Consider the following 24,774-nt stretch of genomic DNA (forward strand, 5'->3'; position numbering starts at 1 on the left):
ACCATGAGCTGGTTGCTCAAACAATGCACATCTATAGTAGGTTGGACCAGATAGTTTACAAGCAATTTCAATCTAAGATTCATAGATGTCAGTGAAAAAGGAAAGATCACTCTACTTGAAAAATATCCATAAATTGAGATTGTAACAACGCAACTAAATGGCCTTGCAGGTAAAGTGGCACAAGGCCAAGCAGCAGTGGCAAAGCTAAGAGGGGTGACTTCCAATCCATAGAAAGTACTGGGAATTTAAAAAATAGGAGAAAATGAGAAAAAAGAGAGGTCACAGCAGACAACAATGAGATATCCAAATAAATGGATCACTTCATTAGTGAGCTTGACCCAAGCAACTGAGGGGTCAGTGATTCATCTTAAGCAAGCAAAGGTCTCTTGCAGAAGAATTTCATATCAGGCAAACAAATAATCATATAAAATTCTTAAATAAAAGTTTCAATTTTCCTTTATACTTCCCATTTTACCCTTTTACTTAATTTTTATATTATAATTAATAGTTCGAGGATGATTGGGAGAGGTTCCAACCTCATCAGACATCATATGAAGAAAATAGAATTTCACATTCCATACAGAAGTCACCAGACTGAACTGTTATCAGAATTCCAGCATTTCAAGACAGAATTCTGTGATGACCCATTCTTCATAACCTTTTGCTCTGAATGCAGTGATGCCAAGACTTGGAACAAAGGTAGACCTTGGTAACAAGACACACCACCTGCTTAGAACAAAGCCCAGTTAGGGATGAAACCCCCATCTAAGCATATTGCAGAACCAGCCTCTGCACCAGCCAATTTGATAACAGAATCAGAGAGTGTTTATTTGAACAATGGCTGATTGTTGAACTTGATATTATTTGATGGATTGCAAACTATTTGAAATTTTGATTTCTATTTCAGTTTTGGGACAAATTTTATACCATCATATTTGATGACTAATTGATGGATATATTCTTATTTTATAGATTTTACAGATGGAAATCTCATTGTGATTTGTTCTGCACAAAATTTCCTGTATTTTGTGTTTGTTTCTAGTTGCTGAGTTTCCCTGAGTATAGAACCGAGTTTTTCCAAGTCCCCGAGTTTACCTGTGTCCCAGGCTGGCCGAGTTTTAGCCGAGCCTGAGTATCACTACCTTGGTGTGTATCCCCACAGCCTCTGGCATGTATTCACCATCCAAGATTAGAATTCCCAGTACTTCAATAGTTGTTCAAGAGAGCTTATAAGATGCAAAATATTTAACATTGAAGATTAGCAATACCGATCAATAAACAATGTGGGTGTGCATGACGCATCCCAAGACATTGTAGAAACTGTCTGGTTCTCACAAGGCCAAAATTCACCAATACTTCTTGCCTTACAAAGAGATTTTTCTTGTTAAAACAAATGTCAACCACTTATAGTCCATATCCTGCCAAACATATGTTGTGCATCCAATATGTTGCAGGAGAAGTTTTAAAAACGATATAATTATCCCTGACTCAATGACCTTATAGTCCACCGCAAGATGGAAAAATTCACATTGTTAAAATATTTTATGTGAATTTTCAGGCCTTGTAATTCTGTATGTTTGGCCAGACACGAGCATACCCACTTTCCTAAAACATTAATAATCAAACAAGTTCACCACATCATGGAACACTTTGGAAACTTATCCAAATCCATTTGCATTCATAAGGGAGATATTTAGACACAGATCTCAGATCTTACATACACTGCCTCACTCGAGGACGATCTGGACAATCACATCATACTTTCAGGTTGATCCAATTTATCAGAGCGACAAACAACGAGCTGAGTCCCAAGGCACTTCAGATAGTAGAGCAGTGAGACCTCAGGACTCCCCTTAACCCCCTCCTCTGGGAGGCCAACCGGTACCCTCGAGACCGTTGCGAAGGTGCCAAATAGCACATTAGTTCACTCACTTCCAGCACATCAAAGAGTTTAGTACCAGACGGTTCCAGACAGGTTCCTCCCCAGCCCCAGCGGAGCAGCCAGAGACTTATACAGAGCTACTTTCCTTTGGCCTTGGATGTTGGGAGTATCCCTCGCTCCTACACTCCCCCAGAATCATGAAGCCAGACTCCTCGTTGGATACAGAGGACTCCAATAGCGAGCCAGCACCACTGTCTACCCACCTCACCGTTAGCTATCAGACTCGGACATTCTTGACATCATTAACCGCCAGGTGCCCTGGACTTATTCACTTAGCCTTCTACATGATCTGTTATATACATGTTTATGAGGCTGTCTTATTATTAATTTATTATTGTATCCTTTACTTTATTTTATCCTAGTTTTAGCTTTGGCATTTTCTAGGAGTTGCATTTGCACTCCCACATTGTACATGTACTGGTTATATTCTTCAATCCCATTTATCCATTTATGCTCATTCATTGGACATTAATAAAATTATCTGATCAGATGCTAGGCATTTCAGATTTTCAACAAGTAACTCCTAGTTTTACCATGAAATACTTCATTTCAGCATAGAATTTAGTCCATGTAATCTATCATCACTAAACCCGACCAAATATGACTATGTATTTTAATTGCTTGAAGTAAAGTGCCACATAAATTAAGGTACCTGACTGGTTGCTTCCATGGGGCCAATTAAAAATTTCCAGAGTGCATAACAGTGCATTTAAGTAATACTTCTCCATACATGGCATCTAACAAACTAACATACCAAAAAAGTGGTGAGAATCCACCATAACTCTCTGAATTGAGGCATAGAAAATGCGATTAAAAAACAAACCATAGAGTGTTGAGTGTAACTTTCTCTGTTGTACTTACCAATGAGGTCAGCTAACCAGGAGGTCAGCTAATCAGTCACCCAGTTCTACCTTAAAGAGGAGGGACTTAGATAATGCACGGTTTTTGTGCCACAACTCATTAGAGGAGAGAACACTGCTCGACTCATGCTACTGTTCCTTAAATTTTGTTTTATGTTTCAGACAGGGAGTTCCATCCCTTCGTCTACAAGGAAATAACATAAAGTGGCGATGGATCGATATAGAAGTTAAAATTATTTGGATCTAAAGGAGTGGTGGTTTTATCCACTACTCCAGCTAGTGCCTAAAAAATATAAAATTTGGGTTTGGTGGTTGTGAATTCCATTGTCACTGAAGGTAGGTATAGCCTAATTTTGGTGTCCACCAGAAACCTATCAATTACTTTGGCTATACCCTCTTTACCCTTCCTTTCATTACACCAATCTTACAAATAGTATGCACTTTCAGAACCTAGTCAAAGAGCCCCCAACTCCAATGGTTTTTCAGACTGGTTATGATTTGAAACCCTGCTTCGTCTAAAACCCCAAGTCTAGAAGATAGTTTTGATTTTGAAATGCTAATAGTATTGACAGTGGATGTCAACAATATCACTGACTGCCAGAACAATCTGCCCATGCATATGCTCTTCCTTGATTATGATATTGAAGATAGGCAAAGGAAATTATACCAATGAGATAGATCAATGCTTCAGAGAATGAAGATCGGTGGATACTCCTGGACTTATTATGGAGATTGAAGACACAACAAAAGTCTGACATTCCTTAGAAGTGAAGTCAGATGATCTTTGGTATCATAGAGATTTGTTCCTTTCACTTCTTGATAGTCACCTTACTAGCTAGTGCCAGTGAGAAGTATCAGTGAGTTCTGAGGGAGCAACATATCTTTTCTTACTATGCCAACTATATGCCCTAGACTTGAATCTAAACAGCGAATTGTCAACAATGGTGTCTTGTAACTTAAAAAAAAAACTCAACAGTGCCTTGTGGATCTTAAATTCAACAAGTTTATTTATGCTGGTCTCTGTAAGATTACAGTCTTCATTAGGGGTTCTTTCCATGGTCATATAAGATGATGCCATTTGATGCTATTGGTTAGATTACATATAAACATCGAATTCTCAACAATGGTGTCTTGTCACTTAAAAAATACTCAACGGTGCCTTATGTATCTTAAACTCAACATGTTTATTTATGCTGGTCTCTGTAAGATTACAGTCTTCATTAGGAGTTATTTCCATGGTCATATAAGATGATGCCATTTTGACGCTATTGGTTAGATTACATATATATGGAGTATCGATTCCATATTAACTATGCATCAATGCCAAAATATGTCGCAGAGAAGCAATGCAGATTGATGCCATTCAGTCAAACTGACTTTGTTGTAGAGGAACGTGTCAGTCGACCTGTGTGTTAATGTTATACATAATGCAGAGGAACAAAGTCTTATACATCGTGAGCCATATGAACTGTGTAGAGCCAAGAGCCATCGGTAATAGATTTGGCAGTAACAACATACCAAGCAGCTCTGCTATTGCTGTTCAATGAAGCTACGAAGCTGAGCTGTGTAGAAATTAAATCTCAACTAAATTTGGAAGATGAAGATCTTATTATGAGGCCGAATTGACTGGGTTTGGCTGAGCTCATTTGGAGGAGATTTTTGTTGGTTTGACTAGCATTAACTTTCTGGTTACAACATCTTGTTAACTGTTGTTTGGCTGGACTGTTTTGACAGTGATTGGGCAATTAATTTTGTATGATGTACTCCCTCTCTCTCTCTGTGCTGAACTTTTGAAGAATAATAAGAAGATTTGATCAAAGGGTTTTCCCCACATTGGGGTTTTTCTCTAGCATCCGCCAAATATTGTGCCCTCTTGTCTTGACTTGTCTTATTCTTATTGTTTATGTTCTATCTGCAAATACTCTCAATATTTATGTGATTGCTAATCTGGAAATTTATATTGGGCTAATAAGGAAAATTGACGTAAATTGCTCTAAAGCATAAGAACATACCATTGTTATCTAAAATTAACAATCATTCTATAATTAGCATGATTAAAATGTAGAAAAATGTTATGGAGTGTCCAAGTAGTCTAGAACAGAGAAGCAAGAAAAAATACCACAAGACAACCATAGGGTTGATAGAACCATGTTTAGGCACATTAGATATTGCTTGGTGACAGAGTCTTACACCTTTGAAAGGAATATTTGTTTCCCTACATTTCTATTGAACAAATACAAACCTGAATATGTTCTAAGGACTATCATGGAGGGAGTCGAGATGACCCACAGGACCCATAGCTGAATACACAAGGGGATTTCAATGCTTACACCTTTGAAAGGAATATTTGTTTCCCTACATTTCTATTGAACAAATAAAAACCTGAATATGTTCTAAGGACTATCATGGAGGGAGTCGAGATGACCCACAGGACCCATAGCTGAATACACAAGGGGATTTCAATGCTGGAAATCTAGTTTATAGCATAGTAGCAAGATTTGGTCATATTGCTCTTTATTATATGGAAATTCGGCAACAGTACAAAATTCAGTATGTTTTCACTGCAATGCAGATACAGAACAGTTCACTTACCTTATAATGTCTTTGATACCCATCAACATATAAGCCCCAAAAAAACATAGCAAAAACCTCAAAAAAATAAAAATAACAGTAAGAAAACACTTAAAAATAAACTACATTGCAAAATTTTCAAAGAATAAATTGCTTTTTCTGGTTTTAGTGTGTTTTGAGGATGAAATTCTTCTAAAATATGGAACAAAACGCTTATTTTCATACTGAGAAATATAGATTTCCATATTGGAACCATGCTGCATTTCTTTATTAGGTATTTTCCATACTGAGTTGTATTTGAATACATATTCGGATTCAAATTTTGCTACTATGGTTTATAACCATTCCTAGTTACACGTATGTTGAAATCAGGGAGGTCAAGGTAATCAGATAAATTGTCACAACAATTATGAACAAGAGGCAACCTTCCTTGAAATTCTTGAACCTCCAGTAATCAGAAAAATTGTCACAACAATTATGAACAAGAGGCAACCTTCCTTAAAATTCTTGAACCCCCTACCCTTGCCTGGATTTGCTCACGGCGCCTGTTGGAGAGGTAAATCCCCTCTACGGATAGAGGCGATCCCTACTAGCCCAATAGGGGTCTAGCAACAATCACACAATGCTGCCACGCATGTTCCTAGTTACACTTAAACAAGAAGTAAAGAGCACCTACTTGGATTCCTGCGCTGTCGTTGGACGAAGAGATGTCTCCTTCGCTCCTTCGCTTCGGCTGGTCACAGTCCTCCGCGATCCCCGCGAACGGACACCTGCACACACGAAGAGAAGGCAAACGCAAGCGTGAAATCTAGTAAAAGTAACTATATGCCAGTCAGAAAAGACATAATTCACATTTATCCATTGCATAAACAAACGAGAATGGAACAATAATAGCAGTCATCTATTATTAATCAGAATAGAGAAGAGTACAACCAAATGTTCTGACGTCGATAAACTTCTCAGGAGGGATCAGTCAGCATGTATCTCAAGCATTCACCTTTGAGGATGGTTCTCCCAAGACAAACAACTCTCTCTCTCTCACACAAATGTCACAAACAAACTTCCCCAAGCAATCAATCACTTCCACTCCTAACACACCAAACCTATAGCAGCAATCTGAGCACTACAAGCTCTGTACAATCCAAGCTAAGTCTAGCTAGTTCCCACTAGTTTCTAACTAGCTGCTCATGGTAATGGTGGAAGTTTATATAGGAGAAGGAGTCTCCTAAAAAGGTGGAAGGATGAGCTTATCTTCAAGGGGAGTAGTTGCAAAGGGTCGAACAGACATGCCATAGAAGGGAGTCGATATTCACAAAGCTAACAACCAAGCCTGGAGAGATCTGGAAGGCTGGTTGTTTGAACAAATTCGCCCAAACTGGATCAGCGCGGATTATATGGAGACTGCCGCGCTGTCAGCACATAACAATAACTGAACAAGTCATGTCAGCGCGGAAGAACACGGGAAAGCCGCGCTGTGCGTCATCGCGGAAAAGTGATGTTCTTCCGCGATGGCAGCGCACGAAATACACTGTGAGGCGCTGGTCATCGCGGTTATTTTAGGAACAGACGCGCTGATGCACAAAACTTTGGAAAAATGGGTTTTAAGCCAGTTCAGGGATCAAACACTTAGTGATTGTGACTTCTGGACACAGCAGGGTGACTGATAGGAAGGCAGTGATAAATTACTGTGTAACAGATGCCCCCTAAAGCATGAAGACCGAGAGAGTGGGAGGGGTGAAATGCTTTACAACACACGCCGAACTGGAACACCACCAGGAAGTACCGAAAAATCTCTGACAATCATATACATGTAGTCTAGGCATTGGCGCAGCCATCCAAAAGACATGCGAGACTGGTCTATGGTATGGACGCAGCCACCCAGCTAAAGAGACCATAATAATGACAAGGTATGGTCGCAGCCATCCATGAAGACTCAGGTATGGGCGCAACCATCCATCAATGAGTCATGTAATGATTATCCACAAAATCGCAACCTGGACCACAGTGAGCAAGGATCCAGGGTCTTGCGCTCCATCTCGACCCGAACAGAGTACAAGTCCACACATGTGAATACAGGGGTTGGAGTCGAACATGCATGAACATCGTCTGATTACCGGCCAATGATGAGAACCGTTAACAGACGCGAGAGGTACCACCAATAATGACAATGGCCCTCAAGGTACTATAGGTACAATCCGTGGCGTGTGAATCAATGAGCTGGTGTCGAACACCCACGGAATCATTCGATCGTAGGTCAATGATGTAAACCTTGCGTCGAACACGAGGAACCTGCCATTGAGGCATGCAGGCTCCAAGGCACCTGGAAGGAGTCTCTAAGTCACTTTCTCGGATAATGAGTTGAAGTCGACGAGAAGTGGCCTTGATCGAAGGTGGGCCATGATGATTCCCACATCATCGACATGAGACAGAGGTATAATAATTTGTGATGAGATAGCGAACGAGGTTGCATTGTGGCAGAGGACAACTTCTCTTGAACATATAACGACACTGTAACGGATTTGGCAGTACTTGACATCAAATGAGCAGCGGATAGGATGATGACGGCAATGAACAGATGAGAGGTCAAATAGGATATCCCAAACCCATGGGGGCTAGTGAAAACGAGATGAGATGACCCCACCCAGACACGAAACAGCGGAGTGCCATGTTCAAGAGTGACATACTGCCGAGACGACTGTAATCAAAGTTCCATTTTCCCCACCTTTGCAGGCAGGTACCCCGATTATTTTTGGATGACAAGCTTGACGGGGGTAACATATGCTTGATGTGTGTCATGTTGACAATATCCGATGTCATTGAGTGTTTAACGAGCCTGACAAAGGAAAAACTCGGCTTCTTTTCTTGTTTCGAGAGTCTGAAAAGAATGCGGAAAAGGAGACTCCAGGGGGGTCCTTTTTCGTACAGTTGTGTCTCTCGAGCCCGAAAAAGTATAAAACTGTGCTCGAAAGAACCGCTCGGTCATTACAACCGAGGAGTACTTTTCATGAATAGTGTCTCCGACCGGAAAAAGTAAAAAAGTGGTCGAAGACACGTCGTTTTAGAGCCAATATCGAGTGTGAAACGACAAACACCCGGCGATCTTTTTGGTTTAACGGTCGGAAAAAGAGCTTAAAAACGACCGCCTTTCGTTCCCTTTAACGAGCTGAAAGGGAGCTCGGCCATCTTCTCTTGTTTAACGTCGGAAAAGAGCTTAGAGACGACACTTTGGGAATCACATGAATTGTGGACTGTCGTGACCAAGCTGCGATACCTGTACCTGCACAAGGGCACTACCCGCATAAATCCATTCGATATACGTAAAAAACATATTGAAACATGCTTGAAAACAGAACCAAGGCTAGTTTTATGGCTAAAAATGGTAAAAACCCAAAAAATATGGTAATTTAGGAGTTTTTACTATAAATAGGGGGGGGGTAATAAGTCATTTTTACCATTTTACTATTTGGAGTGCGAAGAACGTGGAGAAGCCAAAAAGTTGACGGAGCGATTTCCAGCCCATCCGGAGACCATTTTCAGATCTGCTTCTTCCAGGTAGGTTCTCATTCCTTTGCCCTGCATTCTGGTTCATTTTAGGAGTTTTTTAACGGTTGAATGGGCCCAATTGGGCATTTTTTATTTGCATGGGTGCGCCCTCGGTCAGCGCGGAAATTGCCCACGGGGTCGCGCTGACCGAAAAATAGCCAATGTAACCAACTTCGGGTCAGCGCGGAAAAGGCGTGTTCTTCCGCGCTGACCTCGCATTTTTTACACAGAGCCGCCATTGTCATCGCGGCTGTCCCTAAAACAGCCGCGATGGCGCGGAAAAGTTTTGTTTTTTAATAAATGAATGTAAATTTCTCCATGAAAACAATTCTGATTGGTTTTTATTGTTCATGCAGGACATCATGGCCTTTCAATGGCAAGAGAGAGTTCACGATGTAGAGGATGTGGCTGCTTGGGGAGACGTGAATTGCTGCAACGCCATGCGGGCATGCGGATTCATGAAATTCTTCCTTACGCCGCGTCTGAGGGCCCAACATGATCTGCTGGAGCTGCTGATTAGGGCATGGAACCCGGTGGACCAAAAATTCACCATCCGTGGTCACGACATTGAGTTTGACCACATGGATATCTTTTTCTTGACTGGGTTGTCGCGCCGAGGTGTGAGGCCCATCTTGGAGGGGCAGCGACCTAGCGGCGGTACTCTGGATGACCTGATGGCTGAGGTTTGCCCGGGGGCGGTGAAAACGCGGAGTGGGAAGTGCTCGATCCCCACAGTGAGAGACATAGTGCTGCGCACCATCCTGTTCATGGTGACCCGGGCAGCGGGCAGCATGGCGAACCAGGAGGCATCCAAGACCCATCTCCTACTAGCCCTCGAGTGCCTCGAGCCTACCGTGTTTGACTGGTGCACTGCAGTGTGCAATAACATGAAGAGGCAATTGAGCAACTGCCGTCGCGGAGAGACGAAGCAGTTCGGGTATGGATCGATCCTGGTCCCGCTCATTCTGGAGCGAGTACCAGCCATGCGACTGTAGTCTATGGCTGTGGATGCCCCCAGAGATCCTCGAGAGACGAGGGCCTCACGATGGGCTCGGATTATGCCACGTGGGGGTGGCGGCCGACCACATAGCTGGGGGGCATTTTTCAGAGACTGGTTGGACCAACAGGAGATCTTCGTACAGGATTGGCCATATGCGGGGATGGATTTCCGCAATGATCCTGACTTGGTGCTGCCTCCGGGTGAACAGTGGGATGATGCAGGTATGACACTTTTTGTCTTTTGAGTTTTGTATTGTTTTTAAATTTTTTATGTACATGTCCTAATAAATGTCTTGTCATGCAGATGTGGGGCCTACTAGACCGATTGGCCTGGCTGCCACGGCACGGAGAGAGGGCCCGGGAGCCGGAGCTTTGGCCTTAGCCCCTCCAGGGGCCAACACACCAGAGATTGTGGCTCGCAACCTTGAGGGGTTGCTGGAGGGGGTGCCGGACTTCCAGTGGGTTGAGGAGGTTCCTGTGGAGCATCAGATCCACACAGTGGGTGTGGAACCCAGAGTGCACCGCCTTCTGAGGCGGGTGGCACGAGCGGCTGTGTACTACAGAGAGCACCATCCAGCCGATTAGTCACCTAGGTTTTATTTCCACTGTTTATTTTGAGACATTATGACTCAGATGTATTGAGATTTTGGGACATGTACTTCTATTTTTGAGCGCCTCAGTGCGCCACACGATATATATATATATACATACCGATTTTTGGATGAGTCGTTGTTACATGTGATGATGTGTTATCTTGTGTTATGCGTTTGTTCAGTACAATTTGTGATCTTATGTATGAATTTGCACGACACTCGACTCATGGATTTTATATGTTTAATGCAAGCTTAAAAACACACACGTGCAAACTATGCTTGAAATGATTTATTTACATATGCTTATGGTCTTACTATGCTGTTCTTTCCTTCCTTGTATGATGTTTATCTGTTTCGCAAATGTCTATCTAATACACGATTTGCCAATGCATCAGTCAACGTATTTAATCGTCTCGGAATATGCTGATAAGTAATGTAATCGAAATTCCGTTCTAACAATCTTACACGTAGGTACAACCTTAATATGCGCTGGTCTCTGACGGAATATCGCCTGTTGAGTTGATGGACAACCAGCTGGGAGTCCAGGTTCACCACTAGCTCTCGGATGCCGAGGTCAACTGCTTCGGCAAGTAATTCTATTACAGCACTGTACTCGGCAACGTTGTTAGTGGTACGACCTAGGCATACACCCTGCAGGTTTATCAACTCCCCGTGAGGATCGTAGATCACCCACGCTGCCGAAGACAAATTACAAGTACTACGGCAGGCACCATCAGCGAAACCAACATAAGGAGTACGAGACATCTGCGCAGGAAAGAGAAAGCATAATAAGGGGCAAAAACACGCCTTCACACCAAAGCAAAAGAAACTCATACAGTAAAAACTCAAAAACACACGTATATACAAAGTGATTGTGAGCAGCTATGCATAGTACTTCTTCAGATACAGCCCATTTCGGGGCTTGTCAAGAGGATTTCCTTCATAATCAATCAACTCATATGCGCCCTTTTGTAAAACACGTTTCACGATGTAGGGACCTAACCACATGGATTCGAGTTTTCCTGCCCCCAGCTTATCCTTAGCTTGATCGTAGAGCAGTACTAAATCTCCCTCAACAAAGGAACGAGGATGAATATTCTGATCGAAGTGAGCTTTGACTCTCTTCTTCTGCGCTTCGATAGCCAGAGAGGCCAAACGACGAGTCTCGTCTAACCGTTCTAGGTAAAGAAGTCGTTCCTCCACCGGAGTGGTGTTGGGAAGCAACTCGACAGCTAATTTTAATGAAGGAATTTCACATTCGACGGGAAGGGTAGCCTCCAGTCCATAGACCAGTTGAAACGGGGTGAAACCGGTGGCATCCTTCACAGAAGTCCGGTAGGCCCACAAGGCTGGGAAAAGCATTAGATGCCAGTTTGACTTGTGTGTATTGACGGTGCGTTGAAGCATGGTGATCAAAACTTTGTTCACGGCTTCAACTTGACCGTTAGATTGAGGATAGTACGGTGACGAACTATCTTGACGCAAGCCTAACTGGCTCGTTAACTCTGTCATCATATGATTTCGGAAATGCTTTCCATGATCTGTAACAATAGCCTGAGGGACTCCGAAGCGAGTGATGATATGATTGAATAAAAACTGCGCTGCTGTGTGACCGTCTTCGTTTAATGTAGGCATTGCTTCGGCCCACTTGGTGAAATAATCCACGGCAACGATAATGTACCCATGCCCCCCGGCCGAACGAGGGTTACAGGACGTATAATCGATGCCCCATTTGGCAAATGGACCTACGGTTACGACAGGGTGCAGTGGTGCAACAGGTGCACGCATCTTCCGGTGGTAAACCTGGCATTCATGGCATGCGCGTACAGCAAGGATGCAATCCTTGAATATAGAAGGCCAGAAATAACCAGCGCGGAGGATCTTTTGAGCGGTAGCGTATCCGGACATATGGCCGCCACAAGCGCCGGAGTGGCAGTCATTCATGACTCGCTCAGCTTCCTCGAGAGTTAAGCATCGACGAAGAATAGAATCGACGCCGAGGCGGTACAGGGTGTCGCCTAAAATGCGATACGGTTGAGCCTGATGACGTATCCGTCGTCGAGCTTCCTTTGATGTATTGGGACGAAACGAAGACGTTTGTAAATATACAATGATGTCCCCGTACCATGGGTCGAGAATGCTGATGAGAAAGAGCGTTTCATCCGGAATTTGCTCCTCTGAATGAGATGGTGCAGACTGAGATGGTAAGGAACAGAGCAGTTCAGCAAAGACCAGTGATTTCTTAGACTTGGCGGCAGTAAATTCCAAGTCGAACTCTTGGAGGATTACGATCCACTTCGAGTATTTGCCCCCCAGCAACTGACGTGACAAAATATAGGTCATGGGGTTGCAGTCAGAGATCACGGTCGTTGTGCGCAACAGGATGTAATGACGGAAACGTTGGACGGCACAGACAGCGGCCAATGCCAACTTTTCGACATATGCATAGCGAGTCTCCGTATCGAGGAGGTTGCGACTAAGATAGTATACAACGTGCTCCGAGCCATCGTCGTTGTCTTGCACTAAAACCATGCCGATGGTGGTATCGGCAGCGGCCAGATAAAGGGTGTAGTCACGGTGGTAATTTGGAGGTCTTAGGAGCGGAGCTGAGACCAGAAGGTCTTTAAGACGCTCAAAAGATTGCTGAGCGATAGCGTCCCAATGAAAGGGCGTGTCTCGCTTTAGTAATCGCGTGAAACCCTTGGCCACCTCGGCATAATTTGGGATGAATCGTCTGAGAAAATTGGCTTTTCCCTGCAAGCTTTGTAATTGCTGTAGAGTGGCAGGGGGAGGAAGATTCACAATGGCCTCGACTTTAAGGGGATCCAAGCGGATGCCCTCTCGGGAGACGATAAACCCGAGTAGTCGGCCAGATTCCACACAGAAGACACACTTATGCGGATTGAGTCGAATACGGTAGTGTCGACAGCGAAGGAAGATTTCGCGTAAATGAGATGGATGGTCTTGACGTTTAGCTGAATGAGCGGGTAGGTCATCCAGGTAAGGTTGTACGATGTGTCAGATATCATGAAAAGCATACGACATCGCACGTTGGAAAGTGGCGCCGGCATTTTTGAGACCGAAAGGTAGCTTCTTGTAAGCGAAGGTGCCCCAAGGACAAATGAAAGCAGTCTTGTGCTGGTCTGCGGGGGCTATGTTGATCTGGTTGTAACCAGAGAAGCCGTCCATGAACGAATAAATTTCGCTTCCTGCGCAATCATCGATAAGCTGATCAATAAAAGGCGTAGGAAAGTTATCTTTTGGACAGGCGCGATTGATATCGCGATAGTCAACACAAACCCGAATAGTGCCCTGTTTTTTATTGACAGGAACTATATTAGATACCCATTCCGTGAGGGGAATGGCATAAATGAAACCAGCTCGAAAAAGCTTTTCAACTTCGGCCTTGATGGTTGCAGCCTTTCGAGGGTGCACTGGGCGTAAACGCTGACGAACAGGCTTAGCCCCAGGATAGGTAGGGATTTCGTGCTCCACGATACTGGGGTCAATGCCGGGCATTTCTTCGTAAGACCATGCGAAAACATCACGAAATTCACGAAATAGATCTTTGTAGATTTGAATTTCCTCAGGAGTACATGTGACTCCAATATGAATATTTTCGACAACCCCTGTTTTGACAGAGATGTCGATAGCCAAAGTCTGCGTAATGTTACCCATGTTCCCTTCCGAAGACACTTGATATAACTGGATAGGTGTTTGGAGAGGGATATGTGGGAGACATGAAGCAAACTTTCCGAGACACGTGGCCATTTCCGAATGAGGAGGGAGGAACGAAGAGCGATGGTGGTGATCTGACCAAGGGAGCTCTTCGGGAGACATAGTCTCGATAATAGCCTCGTCGGATGGGAATGATTCCTTCAGGGGGTCCGAGGTGGCCTTCTCTCCCAACCAAGGGAAGGTTTCAGGTGAATCGGGAACGCTGCCTGGAATAGCAGGTTCGGAGGTTGAAGCCAATGCAGCAACTATTTCGATGTAGTTGAGCTCGGCTGGGCTCAACGGCATCATCTCGCCCCAGGAGTCTTCTTGATTCACGGGAGGGAGAACCCATGGATCAGAATGCGTTGTGATCATGTTAACGGAGGCGAGATTCGGAGGTGGGAGGGGAAAGACTCCCATCAAGGAGGGATCTTTAAATAATCCGGCACCCACACTCTCGAGCGATTTGAAGGTATGCTCCACGAATGGTACATTCCCTTCAGAAGAGGAAGCAAAAAAGGACAGCTGGTCCACCGTGACGATTTTTCCTTGATGGGGAAAACGAACGACACGGAATAAGGAGGAAGCCACGGCTTGCATGGCATAATTCCAGCTTCGTCCTAGAAGGAGGTTGTAAGTGAGATTAGCGTCAACGACTTCAACCTCGACGTCTACAGTTTTCCCTTCTAAAGAGATAGGTAAACGCGGGAGGATACCAAGTGGACGAGATTCTCTTCCGTCGAACGCCTCTAGGGTGGTGGGAGACTGGCTTAGAGCAGGCGAACCAATAGCCTTCCAACAAGCAACCGACATGATGCAGGTTGAGGCTCCTTCATCAATGACAGTACGGTGAATCGTCTTGCCTTTGATGAGAACTTGTATAAGGAAGGCCACCTGATGAGGTAATCTCTGCGTGAAACCTTCGAGGTCAAAAGAAATTAGATCCGAATCTGCCGGGTCGATGCCACCAATTGCTGATAGCAGGGACTTCCTCTGGGAGGGGCAGCTCTGGAGGACTTCTAACGCGGACATAGCAGACGGAGCCTGAGCTAAGTCCTCGACAATGCTATAATGCTGAGCGGCACGAGCATTGGGGTTATAAGATGACTTCCTGAGTACACCTTTGGGAGGGGGTCGGGGGATCGTCTCGGTGCTGGGCCGTTCAATGTGAAGAGGGCCAGAACTAGACGCGGGAGCGCTGGAGGGGACCTCCGGCTCCTTCCCGGCTGAAGATGGATATTCTTTCATTCGAGTCGTAACGTGGACGGGGATGGTTCCCGCCATGAATACTTGAGAACCGAACGAGGAAGAGGATTGAGAAGGGTCTGCCACCTAATGCGTCTGCTGGGATGGGAAAGGCTCTTTAAGCACGGCGGGGGACCCTGAAGCACCTTTTAAAAGCCGACTAACCTCGGACCGCCTGGGGCAGTCCTTGGTGTAGTGATCCTCCTCGCAAATGAGGCAGGGATACTTAGGCTTCCGCTTGGCTCCTTCCTCGGCGGGAGGTTTAGGAGGATTCTGCTTAGGTTGTCCGGATTTTTCTTTGGCCTTTCCTTTCTTTTTGCCTTTCGAGGATTTTTCTGCCGCGGTGGACTGAACGGCATTTACCTCGGAGGTATTCCCAGGAATAGATGGGCTCTGAGAAGCATTCTCGTTAGAGGCGTTTTGTTTCTGCTTCCCAGAGTTTGTGGTTGATTTCTTACTTGATGAATTCACGGAGCCAATAACTCCATCAACAGACGGTTTCGGTGGAGCTTTGGTTTGTCCGTGCCTCGGGGCATCTGGCAAATAGTCATACAAAGTACCTGACTGAGAATATACTAAGTCGAGGTATTGAGCTCGCGCAATCGCTTGCTCTTCAGTTACACACGCCCCCATTGCAATATCTTTGGCAATTTTAGGGACAAAGGACGTGGTAAACCAGTCGGTCAGGAGTTGATCGGGAATCCAAAATTTAATCAAACGACGGCGCCTTCTCCATTCATGTATATGATTAGAGATGTGCGTTGCCGTATCCTGTTTCAGAGACGTGAGCAAATGGGTCCCAGTCTCGTACCGAATGGGTAACTGAAAATGAGTAAGAAAGGCCATAGCCAACGAGTTAAAGTCTGAAAACATACCGCGATTAAGTTCGATGTACCATTTTGCGGCTGAACCAGTGAGGGTCCTCTGGAAGAGGCGCAGTCGGATAGAATCATCAAGCCATGAGTTAGATGAACACCAAAGGTGATATGTCATTACGTGGGCTTGAGGATCCTCTCCGGCTTTGCCGTCGAACTTGGGACAGTCACCTGGTATTTTGGTCGGAACCGGTGGCCAATATGAGCTATGCAAAATAGGATCGTTTGTTAACTTGGACACATCGGGTAGTTCCAACGTAGCCAAAAATGGTAGCTGCGGGTTGAAGGACATTTGTGGCTGAGGGTTCGAGGCGGTATTAGGGTTCCACCCAGATTGGGGTTGCCCCCACGAACTTTGTCCAGACGGACCTGGCCCGAAAGGACCGGCCGCATAGGAATTTTGTCCCGATGGACCTGGTCCGAAAGGACCTGGCACATAGGGAGTTTGTCCGTAGGAGTTTTGTCCGTGTGCGGACGACTGTCCCTGTGTTTGCCCCCCAGCTCCCCATGAATTAGCAGCTTGCCCGCCAGGTTGACCATATTGATAATTTTGATAGGGAGTGACCTGTGGTTGCTGATAATTTTGGTAAGGAGCATACTGATTTTGCCCCTGGGGTTGCTGGTAGCCATGTGACTGCTGGGTCGCATACGGAGCCTGGTAGGCAGGCTGCGTTTGATATGGAGGTTGATAACCTGTTTGAGTCTGAGGCCCAGAGTACTGTCCTTGAACCGGTTGAGGTTGGACCACACGTCCCGAAGGTTGACTAGGTCGGATTCGAGATGGACCTGGTTGGCCAGCAGGATAGCCTTGCTGAACGCCAGGTTGTCCATGTGCCACCAAGGGTTGTCTTCGCGGAGCGGGCGGTCGAATTGGTTGGATAGCTGGTTGACGCCGAGGCTGGCCAGCTTGTCCAGGTTGACGGTGAGGGTAGACCCTGGGTTGATTTGGCTGTATAGACGGTTGGCCCGTTTGTCCCCCACCGTAACCGGGTTGGGAAGAGGGTTGGGCTTGCTGTACGGCAGGCTGCCCTCTTTGGTATATAGGCTGGGCAGAGGGTTGCCCCCCTTGCCCAGAAGGATTTGCGATTCGAGGGGTAGGTGGGCCCTGTTGAACATAGGGTTGTCCACCCTGGCCATAGGGATACCCTTGCTGGACGGCTGGTTGATTTGAAGGATTGTAAACTGAGCCAGTTTGTCCAGAGGGGTACCCTGGCTGGAAACCAAGCTGGTCTTGAAAAGACGGTTGCTCTGGCTGCCCAGTAGGTTGATTCTGATATGGGTATGGCGGACCTCCCATGTCCATAGGTTGTTCCTGGTAAGGTTGACCTTGTGGATGCCCAGATTGTCCTGGGTCAGGCAGGCCATACAATGGTTGCCCTTGAGGGGGCTGCACGTAGAATGACGGGTCCTGATTGGGTGGTCCTATGGGCTGCCGAGGAGGGTCTCGGTTTCCAAAGTACTTAGTAGTTTGGTCATACATGACATTCAAAGATTCCTCGTTCTCTTCGAAAGGGCGACGAGGGAGACCTGAGATTTCCTCAAGGAACTCACCATTTGCATCGAAGAAGAAAATAGGACCATCGTAATCTGGGTCCGTTATAGGTTCCCCATAAGCATCATACGGTCCTGATCCTGGAATGCCTCCAACAAAAGAACCAGCTTGAGGAACTTCAGACGAGGGAATCGGTACAGCACTGACGACCGGAGTCGAACGTGCTACACAAACAGTAGGTTGAGCGGGAACTGAGGTGACGGGCAGGTTGAGTTCTGACGTGAGGGGTGGGAAAAGAGGCTGCGAAACAAAAGGGCCGATCGAGGCAGCGAGAGTAGGATCCCATATAGTGGTAGAAGTTGTTCTAGCATCATACCTATCCCTTAGCGATTGATATCGTGGAGGGAGGGGAGATGAAGACGGGATCGGGGTCTCAATGTCTGTGACCGCGGGTGTCTCGATGTCTGTGACTGTGGGTGTCTCACCCGTGCTGGAAGCTGCCCCCTCCATCGGAGATGACATACCTAAAGGGGTACGGGGGGTTTGGGGGGTATCCCAATCTTCTTCCCAGACGGGATTCCAATCCTCCAAGTAATCTGGGTTGCCTGGGGACCGTGCGTTAATAGGCTGGATACTCGGAACAATGGGAAGAGTACCGCCTTCAACTGGTACCTCGGGAGCAACAGAGGATTGAGAACCTTGGTCACTTATACCGGAAGTTGATGGGTCAGCCAAGATGACCAGACCCCTTAGAACTCTTAAAGGAAACTATCGATAAAAGCCTACTCAAAACTATCGCACACAAGACCTAGAAAAGGTGATGTTATCGTGGCCAAATTAATTTTAAGACGCAAGGACCAAACTTGACCTTTTCATATTTCAGGAGTCGAGAAAAGGACAAAGATGACTCCAGTCTCCTTCGAATGTTTAATGAGCACGAAGTGACAAGACGCTCACAGGCACCTTTTCGTTTAGGGAGTCCGAAAAGGATCAAAAGCGACTGCTCTGGAACTCTAGGTAGAGGGTGTGCCAAACTCTTCGCAAAACCACAGAATACTTTTTAGGGTACGGGTGGTCAATCTTCGTGAATGCTGTGTTCACTGCATTGCGAATTGTAGGGCGGCCGACTCGGCTTCCTATGGATAAAGGATAAAAGCCTAGTGGGGTCTCCCTATATACTCGATGGTACGTGGGAGCGCAGTCCGTATTAGACCACTATCGAGTCACAGAAGGAGGAATCACCCAACCTAATGTGAAACAACAGTGACTATGTTTTAAGACGCCGGAACACGTCTCTAACCTAGACCTCTAAATATTTGCGTTTAGTTCCAATGTGTTTTTAGATTCATTTGGTTCATTTTATAGTTGATCTTGAGATTAAGTTTCGATTTCAAGCTCTATCGTATGTTCGCTCACAATTACTTAGATGCAATCTATATGCAAAAGAATTTCGTTTCGTTCGATGAATTCTAGCTACGAGAGAGCAAAGAATTTTTTAAACAAAACGAATACAAACAAACAAGCAGCTAAATGCAACTAAAGCGAGGAAAGGAAACTTTTCTTTTGAAAATGCAAATCAATGAAATGTTCTTTTCCTTTTCGAATTTTAAAGCAAGCTACTAATTCGTTTTCTTTTTAGTGACATAAAACACCTAAAGGAATTTGGAGGAACCTGAACACCAAGTAAACTACTTAATGAGAGCACACAAAGTTCCCAAAAAACACTCAACCGAAGTCTCGAAATCAAAAGGAAACAAGGCAATGCACGAGCTATGTGATCTAAGCTCTGCAAAACAAACAAGGATCGCAAGCAAGGAGGAAGCGAAAAAGACCACTTGGAAGCGCAATCCAATACACTCTGACAATCACTGAAAAAATGCGAAAACGAGTGTAGAACGAGCTGGTCAATCAAGCAAACAGGGATCCTCACGGGAGGCTTGACACACACACGGCCACTAGATGTCCTGGGGTTCAGAGTGCGAAATCAATAGAGAAAAGCAAACATCCGACGGACCAGAGTCGCAACCAGTCAATTAGAGACCCAAACACAATCCAGCAATCGCAAAAGTAAGGATGAAAACACGAACCAAGCAGCTAGAAGGGAAGTTGTTTGCAAACTCAAAACCAAGCAAAACGAAACCCTATGGAGTTGAGCTTCGTAATCAAACAGTTCAAAGTTCAGAGAGTGAAAAACAAGTCATCAGACAAGTGGGGAGAAGAAGGGAAAGTCACAGCAAGAGGTTTAGGAGGCCAATTTGGACAAAAATGAGTTTTTCAGGCTCAGCGCGGGTAGCCTTCAGCAACTTGGCGCTGACAGGGGGAGGCCTTCAGCAACTTTGCGACGTCAGCGCGGAAAGTCAGGGAAAAGGCGCGCTGCCCTAGAAGAAACGAGGTCAGCGCGAATATAAGGCACACAGACGCGACGACCAAAATCACAAAGAAGAGTGGGCGCGATGTCAGCGCGGCTGTTAGACGTACAGGCGCGATGAAGAGAAAACCAAAGAACAGAGTCGCGATGTCAGCGCGACTGTTCCGAAATAAAACGCGCTGAGAGCAAAAAACAAGGAAAACCGAAATAAAACTTCCCAAACCAAAGGCAGGAGCTTTTCAATGATAAAAATGCTTCCCAGAAATGCCCAGAAAGTTCATAAGCAAAAAGACAATCCCAAAAACTCGAAAAGAGATCAATCAAAGCCAAACACAAAAGTGGACTCAAGAGACAAAAAGGCTGATCCCCAGCGGAGTCGCCAAATTGTTGGCGAGGTAAATCCCCTCTACGGATAGAGGCGATCCCTACTAGCCCAATAGGGGTCTAGCAACAATCACACAATGCTGCCACGCATGTTCCTAGTTACACTTAAACAAGAAGTAAAGAGCACCTACTTGGATTCCTGCGCTGTCGTTGGACGAAGAGATGTCTCCTTCGCTCCTTCGCTTCGGCTGGTCACAGTCCTCCGCGATCCCCGCGAACGGACACCTGCACACACGAAGAGAAGGCAAACGCAAGCGTGAAATCTAGTAAAAGTAACTATATGCCAGTCAGAAAAGACATAATTCACATTTATCCATTGCATAAACAAACGAGAATGGAACAATAATAGCAGTCATCTATTATTAATCAGAATAGAGAAGAGTACAACCAAATGTTCTGACGTCGATAAACTTCTCAGGAGGGATCAGTCAGCATGTATCTCAAGCATTCACCTTTGAGGATGGTTCTCCCAAGACAAACAACTCTCTCTCTCTCACACAAATGTCACAAACAAACTTCCCCAAGAAATCAATCACTTCCACTCCTAACACACCAAACCTATAGCAGCAATCTGAGCACTACAAGCTCTGTACAATCCAAGCTAAGTCTAGCTAGTTCCCACTAGTTTCTAACTAGCTGCTCATGGTAATGGTGGAAGTTTATATAGGAGAAGGAGTCTCCTAAAAAGGTGGAAGGATGAGCTTATCTTCAAGGGGAGTAGTTGCAAAGGGTCGAACAGACATGCCATAGAAGGGAGTCGATATTCACAAAGCTAACAACCAAGCCTGGAGAGATCTGGAAGGCTGGTTGTTTGAACAAATTCGCCCAAACTGGATCAGCGCGGATTATATGGAGACTGTCGCGCTGTCAGCACATAACAATAACTGAACAAGTCATGTCAGCGCGGAAGAACACGGGAAAGCCGCGCTGTGCGTCATCGCGGAAAAGTGATGTTCTTCCGCGATGGCAGCGGACGAAATACACTGTGAGGCGCTGGTCATCGCGGTTATTTTAGGAACAGACGCGCTGATGCACAAAACTTTGGAAAAATGGGTTTTAAGCCAGTTCAGGGATCAAACACTTAGTGATTGTGACTTCTGGACACAGCAGGGTGACTGACAGGAAGGCAGTGATAAATTACTGTGTAACAGCGCCAATCAGTCCTCATGTACATGTACATCAAAATATTTATTATATAATTAACTATAAATTTGTTAACATTAAAAGGACAAATAGATCCTCTGTTCATGTGGAGATGCTCACTGACGACCATGTTGACAATGGCGATGAGAGGGAGAAACTGCTGTGATATCCAATCTTCAATATGCATATTTTAGATAATAAAGACTGACCTACTAAGTTAACCAAGTAGCCGTTATACAAAGTACACATAAATGAAGCTCAAAGCTAAGAGATTTTTTTTCTCACTTTCTTTGCTTCCCACACAAACTATTACTCGATTTCGATTTTTCTTATTAGATTCCAAAATTTAATGAAATTATCTGGCTGGGAGCATTGTTGCAGTGCATGGCTTTTATCCACTATCTCCACTACAAATTTTGAAATGACAACAAAAAATCCATTAAGACCGGAATCTCCCCACAACAGTGAAAGCAGAGTTCATTATTCAAGAACAAAGTAAAGCGAACCAAATACTCTAAGAGCAGGACATGCATGAGTCCTCAAGACCCAGATCCACTAGATTGATTGCATCATTTTTTCAGCTGGATGAAGCATCGATGACCCGGTAGATGCACCAGTCATGAGCAAAAATAACAGACGATCAGTGATTCAGAAGCACCCTTACCAAGCACAGTTGAGATCATCCAGATAATCCACAAGGCCATCTAGGTATGCTATCTTACAAAAGCTATAATTCTCAGCTTATATCTTGTAGACACTAGACAGACACCCATCACCAGGGTTCTCCCTTCCACACGTAACCGTCAAACTTTGCAGTCCGATGAGCTTCAATAAAGTTTGCCAGGATAGAATCCAGCCTGGTTTATGGCCCTGCATACCTCTCCTTTGACGCTTAGATAAATTAGGACTTATTTATTTTCTAGGCTTCTGCTATTAGTCTCGTCTTCATTGTATCAGGTTTATCTATTATTATAACCCTTGAAAATCTGATAAGGAAATCCAAGAGATGCTTCTCCATATTTGTGAATGGCATTCTTCGTAAAACTGTTGACATAGACTAGTGCACCTAAATCTGGGGGATTTAAACTGGTTACCTACTAACACATAACCAGAACCAGCCAGATGCTCGTCTTCATTGTATCAGGTTTATCTGTTATTATAACCCTTGAAAATCTGATAAGGAAATCCAAGAGATGCTTCTCCATATTTTTGAATGGCATTCTTCGTAAAACTGTTGACATAGACTAGTGCACCTAAATCTGGGGGATTTAAACTGTTTACCTACTAACACGTAACCAAAACCAGCCAGATGCTCAACAACATTGGCTACAAACAATTGAGATAATCACCCCTTTTTTATTTTATCATTCGTCATTCTGTTAAATCTGAAATCTTATTTGTAGTCTCTCCTTTTCAGCGAATACCTTTAAGCACTCCAGCATCAATATATAGTTTTAGTCCCATTAACCTAATGTCCTTTCATCATTTGTGGACATTTATATAATTTATTTCTTTATTCCGAAATTCTTCTTTAAATTATTATTTCCATTTCTTTATGAACCTTCTGCTGTCGAGCAATTGGTGTTATTTTGAGGAAAATAATTTGTAAACGAAGTTTCTTGGTTAGTGAAAAGCCCGCCAAAAGTACCTCTACGCCAAGTAGATCCCTGGAAAGTGTCTATCTCTCAATGTTAGTGACATCTCAACACATTCACCCATTCGGGAGCTTTCGTAGGCAGTCAGCGTCGTATGTAGAGCATCTAGCTCGGCGGGCCTCACAGTTTGTGAGGAAGAGTAAGCAGATCGCAGAGTATTTGCTTATTTCACTCCTTTCGGAAAACCTATAAATTTTTTAAAGTAACTGCTACTTACGAATCATAAGTTTTTTAAAATAAATTCTACTTAGTTTCAGAATTTTAGATTTTTAAGGGGTTTTACCGACCCAGAAATAGAGATTCAATAAATGGAAGAGAAGCTTACTGATGGTGACATCGCCGTCAGGGCTCTGGAGCATCTTGTCCATTCCCTTGGGGCCGAGTGAGGTGCGGAGGATTCTCGCAACGGACCTGGCGGCTGCAATGTTGGCCTTCTGAGCATCTAAGCCTCTGATTCGAGTCTTCTGCTCCTGCTCCTTTATTATGATAAATGGCCTCCCGTACTCATCAAATGCCAGCGCCATCCCTGCAAACAGTAACAGATTGCAGCACAGAGATTAAAACCTAAACATACAAGAGTGGCTGCTAAAAACACACTGGATTTTGAACCAGAAACCTGAAATGCGTGTACTCCTCTCTGTGTGGAAGACTGAATGTGCGGGTGGAAATCCATTGAAGTTAAAAATGGAACATGCCTTGGCGCCGTCAATGGACTGAAGAACCGATCGTGGGGTTCGAGTGTCTGCTACTGGTGAACCCTAATTCGCAAATCTCTGCAATTTCGTTTTCGCTCCCGCCCTGCGAAAAGCGAACAGATCCTCCTTGTTCTAGAACGTAAACGAAGTTTGGGTTGGGAGGGGTTTTGTAAAGAAAAGTAAAGCTTTACCTTTTTCAAAAATGCTAATTTCATAGTGAAAAACCGTAAATACATTTTTTTATTTTTACATCACTAGTTAAGTAGCTATATAATGTTTTTGGTTCTTGGTTAGGTTGGAAAATATTTATAATAATATAATTTTATGGTTGTTGTTTAAGTTTATTAGGTGTTATTAAAACAATAAATACATTTTTTTTATTTTCACATCACTAAAGAAGTAATTATATAATGTTTTTGGTTATTGGTTAGGTTATAAAATATTTATAATAATAATAATATAATTTTATGGTTGTTGTTTAAGTTTATTAGGTGTAATTCTTTTTAATTTCAATTTAATAATTTTTAAATGGAAAAATATGATTTTAATTTGGTTGTATTGAAAATATTTATATGTTTTTACATATAAGGTGGGTGCAAACAAAGGAGAATATATAGTAAGTCTATTTAATAGTTAATAACAAGTGTTAATTTCTTAAAATTATATGATAAATTTGAAAGGAGTAGGGTATG

General features: G+C 44.2%; 2 protein-coding genes across 2 annotated transcripts in view; one reads left to right on the forward strand and one right to left on the reverse strand.

Annotated features, from left to right (window-relative positions):
- The window catches only part of LOC149173886 (uncharacterized), a 34,436-nt gene extending 10,231 nt beyond the window's left edge, over nucleotides 1–24,205 (reverse strand). Inside the window, exons 1-2 of the mRNA XM_089424767.1 lie at nucleotides 24,004–24,205; nucleotides 23,713–23,913 (exon numbers count right to left, since the gene is read on the reverse strand). Of these exons, the coding sequence (XP_089280893.1) occupies nucleotides 23,713–23,829 (117 nt within the window). The 5' untranslated portion in view covers nucleotides 23,830–23,913; nucleotides 24,004–24,205. The remainder of the gene's footprint in view (nucleotides 1–23,712; nucleotides 23,914–24,003) is intronic.
- LOC149173887 (uncharacterized) lies at nucleotides 10,048–22,566 on the forward strand. Its single transcript, XM_089428092.1, has 3 exons — nucleotides 10,048–10,137; nucleotides 10,220–10,417; nucleotides 22,487–22,566. Exons 1-3 carry the CDS (start codon nucleotides 10,077–10,079, stop codon nucleotides 22,564–22,566), a joined length of 339 nt encoding a protein of 112 aa, XP_089284218.1. The 5' UTR covers nucleotides 10,048–10,076.
- Nucleotides 24,206–24,774: the final 569 nt, after the last annotated feature.

Source organism: Pinus tabuliformis, chromosome 4_2, assembly GCF_031772625.1.
Source record: "Pinus tabuliformis cultivar Carrire ecotype Pingquan chromosome 4_2, CPIR1, whole genome shotgun sequence".
NCBI lineage: Eukaryota > Viridiplantae > Streptophyta > Pinopsida > Pinales > Pinaceae > Pinus > Pinus tabuliformis.